At 41.6% G+C, this 18,998-nt stretch overlaps 1 protein-coding gene across 1 annotated transcript in view; it reads left to right on the forward strand.

Annotated features, from left to right (window-relative positions):
- The first annotated feature begins 780 nt into the window (after positions 1-780).
- ANO2 (anoctamin 2) overlaps positions 781-18,998 on the forward strand; it is a 347,947-nt gene continuing 329,729 nt past the window's right edge. The window contains exon 1 of the mRNA XM_080812555.1: positions 781-901. Coding sequence (XP_080668681.1) covers positions 880-901 — 22 coding nt within the window. The 5' untranslated portion in view covers positions 781-879. The remainder of the gene's footprint in view (positions 902-18,998) is intronic.

The raw sequence follows: 18,998 nt of genomic DNA on the forward strand, positions 1-18,998 counted from the left end.
CGGGAGACACGATTCCTCACTTCACACTGAAGAATAAATAGCATACTTGACCTTAGCAGAATACCCTTTCGCTCGTTTGGGTCCCTGGCGTTATCGAACTCGTGGAGCCTTGGGGCGTCTGGGAGTTGCAGATTCCAGCGCCCAGAGCGGCGCTTCCGAGGGTCTCCCGTGTCTCTGCTCACCGCGGGCACCTGAACGGGCGGAGAGACGGCGCCCCTCGAGTGCTCTGGGATGGAGCTTCCAGACTCCCTCCTCCACCATGTCCCCGTCCCGAGCGTCTCAGAGGGACGGGCCCCGTAAGACTACCTCGCCCTCCTGCCCCTCGCAGCTCCTCTTCCTGTCCTCCTGTCCCTTGTACCTTATCCCCCCCCACCCCGCCCCCGAACCTCGGACTCCCGGGGAGGTGGGGGCAGCGGGTCGCCGGGGCGAGTGCGGGCCGCCGGGCGAGGGGAGCCCGCAGTGTCCGGGACGGACGGGGCGGCGGGGCGGGACCGCAAACTACTCAGCGCACCACGCGCCCCACAATCCGGCCGAACGCGCACCCGGATCCAGGTTCGGAGGCCCCTCCCCGGCTCGGGCAGGGCCGGCAGCTCCGCCCGGCTCGCCCCTCGGCCTCACCAACCCCGGCGCGGCCCGGACTCCGTCCGTCCGCGGGCGCGCTCCTTCCCCACGTGCCGCTTGGCGCGCCGGGAGCGCCAGCTCGGACCCGGGCGGCGGGGCGGGCGGCGCGGGGCGGCGGGCGGGGGAGGGGCGGGCGGGGGGCGGGCACGTCCGGGCGCCGCCGAGCGCCATGGAATTAGCCCCGCGGCGGAGTAAGCCCGAGTGGACGCCGGCGCCGCAGTGGACCGATCGGGCTTTCGTGTCCGGCGTGCCCGCGCCATGGCCACCCCCGGGCTGCGCGGTGAGTCTCCCCTGCCCCGGACTCTGGTCCGGGGCGTCCGGCCAGCTGTAGGGGGGAGCGGGGCTGCGAGGGGCGGAGCCGGCATCCCCACTCCTCGCCTCTGGGGCCGCTGACCCCACGTGAACCCGGAGAGGGAGGTGCGGGGCCCTGGTCCCTTCCCCGCCGGGGTCGGGGAGCGGAGGGACGCCGGAGCAATTTCCCACACACTTATTATTAGTATTCTTTATTTTTATTTTTATCAAGGAGAGAGAAGGCAGGGCAAGAGGCGGAGGGTTGGTGCAGCGGCTTTTCGGTGATTGATGACCCATGCTTACCTCCGCGTTTTGGCCTCAACTCATTACTAGTTGTTAGGTGTTTCGTTGAGCTTATTTGGGGCAAGCAAGCAGCTGGGGTTTAATTCCCAAGCAGTCTGCTGAGGATGGAGGTTCAGATTCATCCCTTTGACTTTGGCTTCCCCAGGGTGTCTCAGGATTTCAGGAAGTCTCCCCCCCCCCCAAACCTGCCTTCAACAGGGGCCTTTACACCCCAGGGTGCAGGGCCACACAGGCGCCCCTTTTCTTAGAGGAAAAGCAAGTGCAGGTGGACTTCCTGGGAGGGGGATATTATTCTGCCGCATCTCTCAAGTTTTGCTGAGCGGACACATGCACTTGGGCAGGGTTAACCTTGCCTGGAAAGGGATTATGTTGTGTCTTTCTTTGGGTGGTTCTTGAGTGAGGCATAAGGCTGGGAAGTGCCCACTCCATTGGCATAGACTGAACCAAGGGAACTGGGAGGTAGGTGTCGGTTACAGTCCTGGAGATACCTTCAGGAACCATGTGGACCCTGGGCGCGGACAGAAGGCCCTATTGAGAGAGGTTAGATCTAAGCCCAAAGGCAAGTGGCAGGTTGGGGGAAGATCTTAGACGGGTTGGGGTGAGGGGAGGCTCTCCTAGAGGACTATGGTATTCTGGGTCCCTCTACTCTCCTGGAGTTTGTTCTCGGGACCTGACCCCAGAGCCCTGGCCCATCTAGCTGGGTCACCCTGACAGACATTTTCTCCTCTCACTGTGTCTTGCCACACACCTGTCATTTTGGGAGGCAGAGACCTAATGGGATGGTCCTTTCCAGCAACCTGTAATGCTCTCTGAGTTGCCTGGATGTGAGAACCTGGGCTGCTTTGCTGGCTGAATGAAGTGGAGGTGTGAGGGGGAGCGGTGAGTTCCAAACACCAACCTCAGGTTCTGGTCTGGTCACTCTGCGTACCTTCTCTGCCCTCGTCCGTGGTAGGGCAAGGCTCCAGGACATGAGGCATAGGGCCTAAAGTGAAGCTTGTCTTTGATTTAATGAAATGAGGACCTGATTTTGTGGAAATGCACCCATCTGTGAACTCTTTCTGCTGGCCAAGGGAAACTTGTCCCACCCTGTGTGTGGCGTTCTTAGAGCACGTGGAGAACAGAAATTTGACCACTAGACATAAGGATCTTGCTTCTAGTTGCAAAATAGACTCAGTCTCCATTTGTGATCAGGTGGTTAGGTAAGGCTTCTCTGCAGAGATGAGTTTGAACAGAGACCGTGCTGAATGAAAGAACAAGTCTTGCAAATATCTGGAGAATGATCTCGCAAAGGCAAATATAGGCAAAAGACCCTGCCGCAGGAGTGTGCTTGAGCTGTCCAAAAAAACAGTGGGGAAGCCAAGTGCCTGGAGCAGAGAGATGAAGAGGAGCGTGGCAAGAAGGAGCCAGCTCCCGCAGAGTGCTATAACTCAGGCCACCTGTTCTTGGCATTCAGAGAAAAGGTAGACTAATATTCATTGAGCATCTACTATACTCAGACACTGTGCTAGGTGCTTTGCTTCACAACAGCTTTATTGTTGGCGTTCAGTCCATTTCATCGAAGAAGAGCCTGAAGTTCAGAGAGGAGCAGAAATACGCCAGTTACCTTGTGTTAACCACGGAGTAATCACGGAAGGATTAAGTTGGAATTCAAACTTGTTTTCCCCAGCACCTCACCTTGTGGCTTTTGCTCTGTTCATAAGAAATCATTAGAAGGAAGTGTAGGTACCAGCAAGTGGGGTGGGAAATGTGGGGGGACCTGGGGCTTTAAGGGGGATACTGATTTTGCAAGGCTGTTGGGGAAATATGGTGGTCACAGGCCAGGCAGGGCTGTTATCTCTACACTACAGTTGACCCTTGAACAATATGGCTTTGAACTGCATGGTTTCACTAACATGCAGATTTTTTTTTACAGTACAGTACCTGAAGTGTCTGTTCTCCTTACGATATTCTTAACACTTTCTTTTCTCTAGGTTTGTTCTAAGAATGCAGGATATAATATACATACAAAACATGTATTAATTGATTATCTGTGTTACTGGTAAGGCTTCTAATGAACAGTAGGCTATTAGTAGGTAAGTTTGGGGGAGTCAGAAGTTACATGCAGATTTTTAATTGCACAAGGGGATTAGCACCCCCTAACCGTGCATTGTTCGAGTCAACTGTATTTCTAGTCTCAGATCATCATGGTTAGTTTATCTAGTGGGACCAAGCCCAGGAGGCTGGATGTCATCACCAAACTTGTAAGGAAATGTACCACTGTGATCTCTGCTGGGGGCATGTCTTAACCAGCATGGATTAGCTGAGTTCCGCACTTAGGGTTTATGTAGGCATGGGAAACTGACCTAGTGATGACGGTGGGGAAGACGTGTTTAATGTCCTGATGGACTCTAGCAAATCTGGCTCACTGTAGTATGCCCTTATAAGTGCAGCTCAAATCAGCTCCGAGGACACCTGTGAGCCAGACTGCATGCCAAATACTGTGCTCAGGGTTGGAGTTACAAAGATCAATAGGGCACAACACCTGCATGTCAAGACCGTATTTTTTAGACTCTTAGAACCCTAAGGTGATCTTAATACATTAGCAGCCTTATCCACTGCTGTGCGTCCTGGGAAGGAGGAGGTGGGGTCAAACTTTGACTTGTTCAGACCACACCAATGACATTAGTCCAACCACACTGTAGTTATTTCAAGATGTACTCAACGTCTTTCTTGGACTCCTACTGACAGCCCTGCTTTTCCTCCAGAATCTTCAAGGACATAACTTTTAACTCTGTCTGGCTGACAACTCTCCCTCTGGGTTAGCCTGCACTGAAACTACTGAAGGATCGCCATTCTCACAATCAGCTGGTGTCACGCCCTCCCTCTGCTGAGCAAACATAAGCAGAGGACACACCACCCTTTGTTAAAAAATGAGATTCAACCATGTGAATTGGAAGGTTTCATTGGTTTTATTAAGTGGTACATGAATCGGGCAAATCCCATCCGGGAAGCAGAGGGGAGCGCTACAAAATGGAAGGTTTTTATAGGAAGGTGGGCGGGGCAAGAAGTTATTAGCAAAAGAAGAAGGATTGTTTCAGGCCTGGAAATAGTTTTTTTTCCCCCATGATTTGGAAGATGTAATTTTTATATATATATATATATATATATATATATATATAAATGTTTAATTATATAATTAAATATATATTATATAAATATATATATTAGAAATATATATATTTAATTAACATAGAATGTAGTATTTGCTGCAGGAGTACAGGTCTGTGATTCATCAGGGTTACACAATTCACAGCACTCACCGTAGCACATACCCAATGTCCGTCATCTAGCCACCCTATTTCCCCCCCCACCCCCCCTTTTTGGGGCAAGGGAATGATAGTGTGTTTATCATGTGGTCTACTACCTCACCAGTGTTGATGGGGAAATTTCAGACAAACCTTTCAAAGGTTACATACCCAGGATAAAAGGTCACATTCCTGGGATAGGTTGAAACTGTTGATTTGCTGGAGGGGTGTGTGTTGTGTGTGTGTGTGTGTGTAGATGACTCCGTTTTGGGCTTGTTTTTTTTTTTAATACCTTGTATCTTCTGACTTGTTCACCAACATAGAGATAATCCATACTTTCTAACAGTCCTTGATGCCTGATACCCAGCATTAGCTAATTAAAAATAGCTTAGAAAAAGCAATAATATACTTCTATTGTGGAAAACGTTTAAATACAAGTAAATAAATTAAAAATAAAAGTTTCCTGCTTTTAATTATTTTGGTAATTAGTCTTCACTCAAACTCCTTTTTAGTCTGTTTTTATTTTTGCCCGTGTCAAATAACTGTTTCTACTTACTATTTATTACTCTTCAAACAGTTTACAAAAGAGGAAACCCCAGATACAGTAACACTGAAATGAACAAATGCCAAATAATGAAGGATTGGGAGAACAGTATTATATCACAAAACTTAGACTAAGAATAGGTACTGCAGTTGAACAGAAATTTATCTCTGAACTTCTGACAGGCAGGTCAGAAAACAGACAGCAAGTTGCATGGGTTTCATTGTCTGATAGAAGGAGACTGGTTCTAGTTCATCAACATAAAACCTTAAGAAGAATGTCACAGTGATATTTGTGCTATTTATATAAGACATTGCCCAACATAATGAGCTGTAGTTTCATTAATAGATTTTTGGAAAGAGTATTATTCATCACGTGAGCATTTATTGTTTCTGATTTTTTTTTTTAAAGAGGTGTTTGTGTGCTATTCTTTCCTGGGCCACACTACTGTATTATGTTTTAAAAAATGCTGTTTGCAAGCCTGTAGGTCACCAGCCACTGGGGTAAACCTCTAATTTGAAAAGTAGTAGCGTATAGCATATAAAAAACTCCTCGGTTCATCACGCATTTAGACCAGAGGCTGCCAGTCAAGGGACACAAGACCCTTCCTCAGGAACAGCTCCCCAGCTTCCCTGTGGTACCGTTTCCCTTCAGCCTAAAGAACCTCCTTTAGCAGGTGTTGAAGTGTAGTTCTGCTGGTGACAAATTCTCTCAGTTTGTATTTTTTTTTTTAAGATTTTATTTATTTATTTGAGAGAGAGAGAGGGAGAGAGCAGGGGGAGGGGCAGAGGCAGAGGGAGAGAGAGAATTTCGAGCAGACTCCCCTTTGAGCACAGAGCAGGCAGGGCTTGATCTCACAACCCTGAGGTCATGACCTGAGCCTAAACCAAAAGCTGGACGCTTAACGGACTGAGCCACCCGGGCGCCCCCTCAGCTTGTGTTTTCTTGGAAGACTGTCTGTTTTACTCTCCTTCTGGAAGAACACTTGCATTAGACAAGTTTTTCCTTTCGGACTCGTCTCCGTGGTTTTGATGAGAAGTCAGCCTTAAACCAGATTTTTGTTTTACTCATGTGTAATACTTTCCTAATCTGGTAGCTCTCGATATTAATATTTTATTTTAATTTTTGGTGTTCAGCAGTCAGACTATGATGTGTCCGGGGTGATTTTCTTTGTGTTTTTTCCTCCTTGGTTTTTTTTTTTTTTTTTTTGACCTTCTTGAATATGGATATTGTATTTTATGAGCTTTTGGGATAATTTCTCTCACTCTTTCTTCCACTGTTTTTCTGCCTGATTTCCATCCTCTCCTTTTTCTAACATGTATGTTAGATGATGTGGTCCCACCAGTTCCTAAGACTGTGTTAAATTTCCTCAGTCTTTAGTCTTCTGTTCTCTAGATCAGATCATCTCTACATCTCCGTCTTTAACTTCCACTGATCTTTTCTCTGCCTTCTCCAGTTTGCTGTTAAGCTCATCCAATGAAATTTTTCTTTTTCATTATTGTACATTACAGTTCTAGGAGTTCCATTTTTTAAAAAATGCCGGCTTTATTGACATATAATCACATACCATAAAATCTACCCTTTAAAAATGTACAATTCAGTCATTTTTATTCATAGAGTTGTGGATCTTCACTGCTCTCTAATTTTAGAGCATCTTCATCAACCTAAAAAGAAACCTCATACTCATTGACAGCCATTCACCTTTCCTCCCTCCCTCTAACTCTCTGTCTCCATGGATTTTCCTATTCTGAATATTTCATGTAAGTGGAATCATACTGTATATGGTATATTGTGCCTGGGTGCTTTCACGGAGCATGTTTTCAGTGTTTAGCTGTATTGTGACACGTATCAGGAGCTCAGTTCTTTTTATAGCTGAATAATATTCCCTTCTGTGGATACACCACATTGGTTTATTTATCATTTGATGGACATTTGGATTTCCACCGTCTGGTTACTATGAATAATGTTGCTATGAATGTTCAAGTACAAGTTTTTGTGTGTGCGTGTTTTTATTTCTCTTGGGTATATACCTAGAGTAGTATGGCTAGGTCATATGGAAGCTCTGTGTTTAACATTTCCGGAATTGCTAGGCTATGATTTTACATTCCCACCAGGAATGCCTGACGGTTCTAATTTCTCTATACCCTCACTGACACTTGTTATCGTTTGTCTTTTTTTTTCAAATCATAGCCATCCTAGTGGTGTAAAGTGGTTTGTCATTGTAGTTTTGATTTGCATTTCTTTTTTTAAAAAATATTTTATTTATTTATTTGACAGATAACAAGTAGGCAGAGAGGCAGGCGGTGGGGTGGTGGAAGCAGGCCCCATACTGAGCAGAGAACCCGATGCGGGGCTCGATCTCAGGACCCTGGGATCATGACCTGAGTGGAAGGCAGAGGCTTTTACCCACTGAGCCACCCAGGCGCCCCTGATTTGCATTTTTTTAGTGACTAATGATGTCGTACATCTTTTCATGTACTACTGAATATTTCTTGCCTATCTTCTTTGGAGAAATGTCTATTTGGAGAAATGTCTATTTCTTGCCTATCTTCTTTGGAGAAATGCCTCAGATAAACCTCATTGGCTATGATACTGCCACTGCGCAAAGCTTCCTTTGCTCATTTTCAAATTAGGTTGTTTTTTAAATTATTGAGTTGAAAAAGTTCTTTATATATTTTGGATACAAGTCCCTCTTCTGATACATGACTTGGAAATATCTCCTCCCTTTCTCTAGGTTGTATATTCACTTTATTAATGGTGTCTTTAAAAAAATTTTTTTTTAATTAATTAATTTATTTGTTTGTTTGCTTAGAGAGGGAGCCGGAACAAGGGGAGGGCGGAAGGAAAGGGAGAAAGAGAATCTTAAGCAGACTCAACATGGAGCCTGACATGGGGCTGACCTCAAGACCCAAGGTCATGACCTGTGACAAAATCAAGAATCAGTTGCTCAATGACTAAGCCATCCAGGTGTGCCATTAATGGTGTCTTTTAAAACATTTTTAATTTTGATGAAAGCTAGTTTGTCTATTTTTCTTTGCTTGCGTGTGCTTTTTGGTATAATAGTTAAGAAACAATTGCTTAAGATAATGAAGATTTACTCCTGTGTTACCTTCCACATGTTTTATATTTTTACCTATTGCATTTAGGTCTGTGATCTATTTCTGGAAAATGTGAATTTTTTATTTTTTATTTTTTTATTTAAGTTTTAAAATTTATTATTATTATTTTTTAATAAACATATAATGGAAAATGTGAATTTTTATGTATGGTGTGAGGAAAGGGTCCAACTTCCTTCTTTTTTGTGTGGATATCCAGTTGTCCCAGTACCATTTCTCCATTTCTTTCTCCACTTCTTAGTTCCTTTGTTGAAATTCAAGGACTTATTTCTGGAATCCCAATTTTAATGAGTGATTAATTCTTCTGTCCTTATGCCAATACCACAGTAACTTTGCAGTAAGGTTTTTTTTTGTATTTGATTTTGTATCCTGAAACTTTACTGAAGTTATTAGTCCTAACAGTTTTTTGATAGTCTCCAGGATTTCTCCATATAATATTATGTCATCTGAAAATAGTACCAGTTTTATTTCTTCCTTTCCAATTTGGCTATATTTATTTCTTGTTCTTGCCTAATTGCTGTGCTTGTAGTAAGTTTTGAAATCGGGGAGTGTGAAACCAATTACATTGATTTTTGTTTATATTTTTAGTTCTCTGCACTTTTGCAGTTTCCATATCTTCCACTTATTAAGATCATAGAAGTATAAACAGTGCAACTAGGAAGGAGCAATGAGAACAAACACTAATCCCCTTGACAGGGCCAGATCCAGTAGAGGCTTTGTTTGTGTGTATGACCAAGGCTGGCCCAGCAGCTTTGACAGTGCAGGTGTGAATCTTTCATGAGGTTGGGGAGAGAGTTCGTTGGCCATGGGTCCCTCTGGACCTACTGAAAAAGGCCAGAGGGCTGATGTGAATTTTTATTGCTTTCTTTGTGTCTTTCATGGGTCACTTTTGTCTGTTTCTTGCATGTCTAGTAAATTTTGATAATAAAATGGACACTGTGCACGTTACAACACTTTTAGAAGAGTTAAAATTTTTTTTTAAGAAAAGTTTTCCAGCATGTAGTTCAATTACGAGCTGATCCCTTTGAGCTTAATATTTAGGTCTAGTTTTCTGCTCATTAAGGTATATTTTTGGAAAGTGCAAGGTTTTTCCCATGATTCTCTAACTTGGTAAGACTCAGCCTCTCATCTGTCTCCCCTAGTGATCTCTGTTCAGGGCTTGGCCTTAGAAATTTTTAGGGATAGTCTGCTAGAAACATTTTTCTAGCATGTGGTTCTTACTCCTAAAATGGGATCTCGTGTCTCAGCTGGATATCCGGACTGTTAGGACATGTTCATGAGGTCTTGCTGCTCTGGCTGGGATGGAACATCAGTGTCTTCCAATACTGCGTGACCTCCAGCATCTTGTTCTGATCTCAGCGTGGTGGTAGCCTCTCTCTGGTCAGCCTCATACATCTCGCCCTTATGCGTGTGGAGACTTGCTCTCAGCCAAGGACTCATGAAGGTCCCCAAAAATCTCTCTAGGGAACATTCTTTGTACCCATTTCTCCTCTTTCTTACTCTGCCCCATAATTTCCAGCCATTTTAGTTTCTCCAAGCCTTGCCCTCTGCCTCCTCAGTTCAGTGGGATTTTCCTTTACTTGGGTTCCTGCTTCCTGAACCCCAGTCAGTAATGTGTCTTTATGGGATTACATTTGTGACTTTCTATTCTTGAAAATCGCAGTTCCATACGATAGATGTGTTCAGTGCCTGAAAATGTTTGGCTTGTGTACTTTGTCCTGTTTTATAGCTGTTTACAGCAGAATGTCCACCCCAGTACCATTGATTTTATCGGTACTGGAAACGAGTTTATCAGCAGGTTTTTAGGTAAAAAGTATTCTGTTGAAAAACAGTTTCAGTTGTAGGTCATTGGTAAAGGCCAGAAGTAACAGGACTTTCTAGTATTAATTCAAAAGTGATCTTCATGATTTAGAAAAGAATAAAGTTGTTATGTTTATCTAATTTTAATGAGAAGCTGAGAGCCCAGCCTTAATTTCTGTCTTAAGAGAGAGTTGGACTATGGAGGTGCCTGCAGGTAAGGCCACAACTTTTCTTTAAAATCACCTTTGGTAGTGCTCAACAGTACTGGAACTCAACATAATGAAAGCTCCAGAATTCTATAGCACAAAGCATAGTGGAGATTATTTTGCACAAAGCATAGGGGAGAAATCCTTCTGCTCATCTTTTGGGCATTTCAGTTTTTTAATTTGCTCTTTCATTGAGCACCTACTGTGTGCCAGGCTGTAGTGAAGGTCAAAGATGATATCCAGTCCCTACCTTTGAGTATCTCTCCTGGCTTGTGGTTTGCAGAAATTAAGAGGGGGCTGTTGAATCTGTCAGGTTGGGAGAAGTTTGGGGAAGGGTCTGTTGAACTGGACTCTGACATGTGGGTATTTGGCTTGGATGGTATCTCAGTAGACTAATTACTGCACTTGTGAGTAGAGTTATTTATTATTATCTGCATTGCTAGTGAAGGGTACTGTGTTAGGGTAACACTCAGCTGCTCTAACGAATAGACCAAAAAATAAATAATGAGTAAAACATGACAGTTTACTTCTTGCTAAACTAATAGTCCAGCTGAGTAAACAAGTGATTGGGGTGGCTCTTATCCATGTAGCTTTTCAGGGACCCAGCATGATGGAGGCTTAACAAGTTTCAACTCTGACTTCCAAGGCGGCCCGAGGGCTTTCCTCCCAGTTATCTGAAAGGGGAGAGAGCATGGACGGGCAAGCAGAAGCACGCACAGAAGGTTTCAATGGGCTAGGTCTGAAGGTAGCTCATATCACTCTGGTTACATTCCTTTGGCTGGAATTGTCTTGTAGCTACATGCAATTGCAAGGGAGGCTAGGAAATAGGGTCTAGCTATGTGTCCAGAAAGAAAGAGAGAACATGGAATTTTGGTAAGCAGCTAGTAGTCTCTGTCTTAGGGACTTATCAAAAATGTTAATTTTAGTGTGGAATGATCACACTTATTTTCCTGAATTAAAGTTGCAGAATTACACAGTTGTCTCTCCAAAGAAGTCTCTGAGGTCTTCAAGTTTCAGCACCCAGGGCAGGACAGGGGTTGCTAAATACTTATTTAATGGATTTTGAATGAAGGAATGAATTTTTTAATTTAGTTTTATTTGTCTGATGCCAAAGTCCCCAAATGATGATGATGATATTGATAATAAGAACTGCTATTTATTGAGCATCTACTGCATGCTAAGCTTTGTAAGCATGATCTCATTTCTTTTTTTATTTCATTTCATTTTATTTTATTTCATCATGATAAGAGTACTTTTTAACCCTCATCCCCTATTTCCTTGTCCCCCCACCCATTTCCCCTCTGGTAACCTTTAGTTTGTTCTATGTAGTTAAGAGTCTGTTTCTTGGTTTGTCTCTCTCTCTTTGTTTTTCCTTCGCTCATTTGTTTTGTTTTTTAAATTCTACATATGAGTGAGATCATATGGTATTTGTCTTTCCCTGACTGACTTAGTTCACTTAGCATAGTACTCTCTAGGTCTATCCATGTTGTTGCGATTGGTAAAAGTTCATTGTTTTGTTTTGTTTTTTTAATGGCTGAGTAGTATTCTGTTGTGTATACATATACCACATCTTCTTTATCCATTCCTCTATCGACAGACACTTGGGCTGCTTCCATAGTTGGGCTATTGTAAGTAATGCTGATATAAACACAAGGGTGCATGTATCCCTTCAAATTAGTGTGTTGGTATTTTTTTGGTAAATACCCATTAGTGTGATTCATATGTAATACAGTAGTTTTATTTTTAACTTTTTGAAGAACCTCCATACTGTTTTCTATGGTAGCTGCATCAGTTTGCATTCCCACCAACAGTGCGTGAGGGTTTTTTTTTTCTCCTCAACCTCACCAACATTTCTTATTGCTTGTCTTGTTGATTTAGCCATTCTGACAGGTGTGAGGTGATAGTTCATTGTTGTTTTGATTTGCATTTCCCTGATGATGAGTGATGTTGAGCATCTTTTCATGTGTCTGTTGGCAACCTGTGTGTCTTTGGAGAGATGTCTGTTCAGGTCTTCTGCCCATTTTTAAATTTGATTATTTGTTTTTTAGATACTGAGTTGTATCAGTTCTTTATATATTTTGGATACTAACTCTTTTTTTTTAAATTAACGTGTAATGTATTATTTGCTTGAGGGGTACAAGTCTGTGAATCATCAGTCTTACACAATTCACAGCACTCACCATAGCACATACCCTCCCCAATGTCCATCATTCAGCCACCCTATCCCTCTCCCCCCATCCCCCCAGCAACCCTCAGTTTGTTTCCTGACACTAGGAGTCACTTACGGTTTGTCTCCCTCCCCATCCCATCTTGTTTCATTTTTTCCCTCCCTACCCCCCATGACCCCCTGCCCTGCCTCTCAAATTTCTCATATCAGAGAGATCATATGATAATTGTTTTTCTCTGACTTATTTCGTTTGGCAAAGTACCCTCTAGTTCCAGCCACGTCATTGTAAATGGCAAGATTTCTTTTTTGATGGCCGTGTAGTATTCCATTGTATAATATACCACATCTTCCTTATCCATTCCTTTGTTGATGGACATCTGGGCTCTTTCCATAGTTTGGCTATTGTGGACATTGCTGCTATAAACGTTCGGGTGCACGTGCCCCTTCGGATCACTACATTTGTATCTTTAGGGTAAATACCCAGTAGTGCGATTGCTGGGTCATAGGGTAGCTCTATTTTCAACTTTCTGAGCAACCTCCATACTGTTTTCCAGAGTGGCTGCACCAGTTGCATTGCCACCAACAGTGTAGGAGGGTTCCCTTTTCTCTATGTCCTCGCTGACATCTGTCCTTTTGTACCTGTTAATTTTAGCCATTTGAATGGTGTGAGGTGATATCTCACTGTGGTTTTGATTTGTATTTCCCTGATGCTGAGTGATGTTGAGCATTTTTTCCGAGGTCTGTTGACCATTTGGATGTCTTCTTTGCAGAAATGTCTGTTCATGTCTTCTGTTTATTTCTTGTTTGGATTATTTGTTCTTTGGGTGTTGAGTTGAATAAATTCTTTATAGATTTTGGATACTAGCCCTTTATCTGATATGTCATTTGCAAGTATCTTCTCCCATTCTGTCAGTTGTCTTTTGGTTTTGTTGACTGTTTCCTTTGCTGTGCAAAAGCTTTTGATCTTGATGAAGTCCCAGTAGTTCATTTTTGCCCTTGCTTCCCTTGCCTTTGGTGATGCTTCTAGGAAGAAGTTGCTGTGGCTGAGGTCAAAGAGGTTGCTGCCTGTGTTCTCCTCGAGGATTTTGATGGATTCCTGTCTCAAATGGAAGTCTTTCATCTATTTGAGTCTATTTTTGTGTGTGGTGTAAGGCAGTGGTCCAGTTTTATTCTTCTGCATGTGGCTGTCCAATTTTCTCAACACCATTTGTTGAGACTGTCTTTATTCCATTGAACATTCTTTCCTGCTTTGTTGAAGATTAGTTGACCATAGAGTTTGAGGGTCCATTTCTGGCCTCTCTATTCTGTTCCATTGATCTATGTGTCTGTTTTTGTGCCAGTACTGTACTGTCTTGATGATTACAGCTTTGTAAAAGAGCTTGAAGTTTGGAATTGTGATGCCACCAACTTTGGTTTTCTTTTTTAGCATTCCTCTGGCTATTTGGGGTCTTTTCTGGTTCCATATAAATTTTAGGATTATTTGTTCCATTTCTTTGAGAAAAATTGATGGTATTTTGATAGAGATTGCATTAAATGTATAGATTACTTTAGGTAGCATAGACATTTTCACAATGTTTGTTCTTCCAACCCATGAGCATGGAACATTTTTCCATTTCTTTGTGTCTTCCTCAATTTCTTTCATGAGTACTTTATAGTTTTCTGAATACAGATTCTTTGCCTCTTTGGTTAGGTTTATTCCTAGGTATCTTATGGTTTTGGGTGCAGTTGTAAACGGGATCGAGTCCTTAATTTCTCTTTCTTCTTCTGTCTTGCTGTTGGTGTATAGAAATGCAACTGATATATCTGCATTGATTTTATATCCTGACACTTATCTGAATTCCTGTATGAGTTCTAGCAGTTTTAGAGTGGAGTCTTTTGGGTTTTCCACATAAAGTATCATATCATCTGCAAAGAGTCTTAGTTTGACTTCTTCTTTGCCAATTCGGATGCCTTTTATTTCTTTTTGTTGTCTGATTGCTGAGGCTAGGACTTCTAGTACTATGTTGAATAGCAGTGGTGATAGTGGATATCCCTGCTGTGTTTCTGACCTTATTGGAAAAGCTCTCAGTTTTTCGCCATTCAGAATGATTTTTGCTGTGGGTTTTTCATAGATGGCTTTGATGATATTGAGGTATGTACCCTTTATCCCTACACTGTGAAGAGTTTTTTTTTTTTTTAAAGATTTTTCTTTTTTTATTCGATAGACAGAGATCACAAGTAGGCAGAGAGGCAGGCAGAGAGAGAGAGAGGAGGAAGCAGGCTCCCCGCTGAGCAGAGAGCCCAATGTGGGGCTCGATCCCAGGACCCTGAGACCATGACCTGAGCCAAAGGCAGAGGCTCAACCCACTGAGCCACCCAGGTGCCCCTGTGAAGAGTTTTGATCAAGAAAGGCTGCTATACTTTGTCAGATGCTTTTTCAGCATCTACTGAGAGTATCTTATGGTTCTTGTTCTTTTATTAATGTATTGTATCACATTGATTGATTTGCAGATGTTGAACCAACCTTGCAGCCCAGGAATAAATCCTACTTGGTGGTGGTGAATAATCCTTTTAATGTACTGTTGGATCCTATTGACTAGTATTTTGGTGAGAATTTTTGCATCCATGTTCATCACGGATATTGGTCTGTAATTCTCCTTTTTAAGGGGTTCTTTGTCTGGTTTTCGGATCAAGGTAATGCTGGCCTCATAAAATGAGTTTGGAAGTTTTTCTTCCTTTTCTATTTTTTGGAACAGTTTCAGGAGAATAAGTATTAATTCTTTAAATAGTTGGTAGAATTCCCCTGGGAAGCCATCTGTCCTTGGGCACTTGTTTGTTGGGTTTTTTTTGATGACTGCTTCAATTTCCTTGCTGGTTATGGGTCTTTTCAGGTTTTCTATTCCTTCCTGGTTCAGTTTTGGTAGTTTGAATGCATCCATTTCTTCCAGATTGTCAAATTTGCTGGTGTATAGTTGCTCACAATATGTTCTTATAATTGTTTGTATTTGGTTTTGGTTGGTTGTGATGTCTCCTCTTTCATTCATGATTTTATTAATTTGGGTCCTTTCTCTTTTCTTTTTGATAAGTCTGGTCAGGGCTTTATCAATCTTATTAATTCTTTCCAAGAACCAACTCCTAGTTTTGTTGATTTGTTGTACTGTTCTTTTGGTTTCTGTTTCATTGATTTCCTCTCTGGTATTTTTTATTTCTCTTCTCCTGTTGGGTTTAGGCTTTTTTTGCTGTTCTTTCTCCAGCTTCTTCAGGTGTATGGTTAGGTTGTGTATTTGAGATCATTTTGTTTCTTGAGAAAGGCTTGTATTGCTGTATACTTTCCTCTCAGCACAACCTTTGCTGTGTCCCAAAGGTTTTGAACAGTAGTGTTTTCATTCTCATTTGTTTCCATGAATTTTTCAAATTCTTCTTTAATTTCCTGGTTGACCCATTCACTCTTTAGTAGGATGCTCTTTAGCCTCCATGTATTTCAGTTCATTCCAGCTTTCTTCTTGTGGGTGAGTCTAGTTTGAAAGCATTGTGGTCTGCAAATATGCAGGGACTGATCCCAATCTTTTGGCATTGGTTGAGACCTGATTATGACCCACGATGTGATCTATTCTGGAGAATGTCCCACATGCACTAGAGAAGAATGTGTATTCTGTTGCTTTGGGATAGAATGTTCTGAATATATCTGAGATGTCCATCTGGTCCAGTGTATCATTTAAAGCCATTTTTCCTTGTTGATCTTTTACTTTGATGATCTCTCCATTTCAGTGAGGGGGGTGTTAAAGTCCCCTCTATTATTGTATTATTGTTGATGTATTTCTTTGATTTTGTTATTCATTGGTTTATATAATTGGCTGCTCCCATGTTAGGGGCATAGATATTTAAAATTGTTAGATCTTCTTGCCAGACAGACCCTCTAAGTATGATATAGTGTCCTTCTTCATCTCTTATTATAGTCTTTTGCTCAAAGTCTAATTTATCTGACAGAAGGATTGCCACCCCTGGTTTCTTTTGATGTCCATTTGCATGATAAATTGTTTTCCACCCCTGCACTTTCAATCTGGAGGTGTCTTTGGGTCTAAAATGAGTTTCTTGCAGACAGCATGTGGATGAGTCCTGATTTTTTAATCCATTGTGATACTGTGTATCTTTTTATTGGGGGCATTTAGTCTGTTTACATTTAGGGTAGCTACTGAAAGATAAGAATTTAGTGCCATTGTATTGCCTGTAAGGTGACTGTTACTGTATATTGTCTCTGTTCCTTTCTGGTGTGTTGCTTTTAGGCTCTCTCTTGGCTCAGAGGACCCCTTTCAATATTTACTGTAAGGCTCATTTGGTGTGCAAATTGTTTTAGTTTTTGTTTGTCCTGGAAGCTTTTTATCTCTCCTTCTACTTTCAATGACAGCCTAGGTGGATGTAGTATTCTTGGCTGCATATTCTTCTCGTTTAGTGCTCTGAATATATCATGCCAGTCCTTTCTGGCCTGCCATGTCTCTGTGGATAGGTCTGTTGCCAGTCTAATATTTCTACTGTTGTATGTTACAGACCTCTTGTCCTAAGCTGCTTTTAGGATTTTCTCCTTGTCACTAAGACTTGTAAGTTTTACTGTTAGATGATGGGATGTTGACCAATTTTTATTGATTTTGAGGGATGTTCTCTATGCCTCCTGGATTTTAATGTTGTTCCCTTCACCAAACTAGGGAAATTCTCTGCTATAATTTGCTCCAATATACCTTCTGTCCCCCTCTCTCTTTCTTCTTCTTCTGAGATCCCAATTATTTCAATATTGTTTTGTCTTTTGGTATCACTTATCTCTCGAATTGTCCCCTCGTGTTCCAGTAGTTGGTCTCTCTTTTTCTCGGGTTCTTTATTCTCCATCTTTTGGTCTTCTATATTACTGATTCTCTGTTCTGCCTCATTTATCCTAGCAGTAAGAGCCTCCATTTTTTATTGCACCTCATTAATAGCTTTTTTGATTTCAACTTGGTTAGATTTTAGTTCTTTTATTTCTCCAGAAAGGGATTCTCTAGCATCTTCTCTGCTTTTTTTGATCCTTAGCTAGCACCTTGATAATCGTCATTTTCAACTCTAGTTCTGACATATTACTAATGTGCATATTGATTAGGTCCCTAGCCGTTGGAGCTGCCTCTTTTTCTTTTTCTTGTGTTTAATTTTTCCACCTTGTCATTTTATCCAGGTAATAGATGAATGAGAGAACAAAATACTGAAAGGGTAGTAACAACCCCAGAAAGATATACACTAACCAGATCAGAAGAGACCGGAAACCAGGGGGAGAGGGAAGAAGGAAAAAAAGAAAAAAATGTATATATTAGACTGGTGAATAGAACAGAGCCACACACTTGATTTTGGATATATTTTGGTCTGTTAGAAGAAACTACCTCCAAAATTTTAAAGAAAGAGAAATGTATATATATATATACAAAATTAAGGATAAACATATTGAAGGGATTGAATATGACTGTAAAGATGAAAATTTAAAAAGATTCTAAAAAAGGAATTGATAAGAAGTTGGTTGAAAAAAGACAAAAAAAGACAAAAGAATGGGATCAGGCTGGAGACTAGAATAAGCCATGTGCTAGATTAGGGTATATTTTGATCTATTAGAAGAAACTGTATCCCAGAATTTTAAAGAAAGAAAAACCTATATGTATGCAAAAAATAAGGTGAAATACAATGAAGGGATAGAATATGAGTATAACAGAATGGTTGAGTTTCATTCTTCTACATATAGATGTCCAGTTTTCCCAGCACCATTTATTGAAGAGACTGTCTTTTTTCCACTGGATATTTTTTCCCGTTTTGTTGAAGTTTATTTGACCATAGAGTTGAAGGTCCATATCTGGGCTCTCTACTCTGTTCCACTGGTCTATGTGTCTGTTTTTATGCCAGTACCATGCTATCTTGGTGATCACAGCTTTGTAGTAAAGCTTGAAATCAGGTAACGTGATGCCGCCAGTTTTATTTTTGTTTTTCAACACTTCCTTAGCAATTCGGAGTCTCTTCTGATTCCATACAAATTTTAGGATGATTTGCTTCAGCTCTTTGAAAAATACCGGTGGAATTTTGATTGGAATGGCATTAAAAGTATAGATTGCTCTAGGCAGTATAGACATTTTAACAATGTTTATTCTTCTGATCCAAGAGCATGGAATGGTCTTCCATCTTTTTGTGTCTTCTTCAATTTCTTTTATGAGTGTTCTGTAGTTCCTCAAGTACAGATCCTTAACCTCTTTGGTTAGGTTTATTCCAAGGTATCTTATGGTTCTTGGTGCTATAGTGAATGTAATTGATTCTCTAATTTGCCTTTCTGTATTTTCATTGTTAGTGTATAAGAAAGCCACTGATTTCTGTACATTGACTTTGTATCCTGCCACGTTACTGAATTGCTGTATGATGAAAGACCTCAACGTGAGACAGGAATCCATCAGAATCCTAGAGGAGAACATAGGCAGTAACCTCTTTGATATCAGCCACAGCAGCTTCTTTCAAGATATGTCTCCAAAGGCGATGGAAACAAAAGCGAAAATGAACTTTTGGGACTTCGTCAAGATCAAGAGCTTCTGCACAGCGAAGGAAATGGTCAACAAAACAGAGGCAACCCACGGAATGAGAGAAGATATTTGCAAATGACAGTACAGACAAAAGGTTGATGTCCAGGATCTATAAAGA

Source organism: Martes martes, assembly GCF_963455335.1.
Source record: "Martes martes genome assembly, chromosome: 8".
Classification (NCBI taxonomy): Eukaryota; Metazoa; Chordata; class Mammalia; order Carnivora; family Mustelidae; genus Martes; species Martes martes.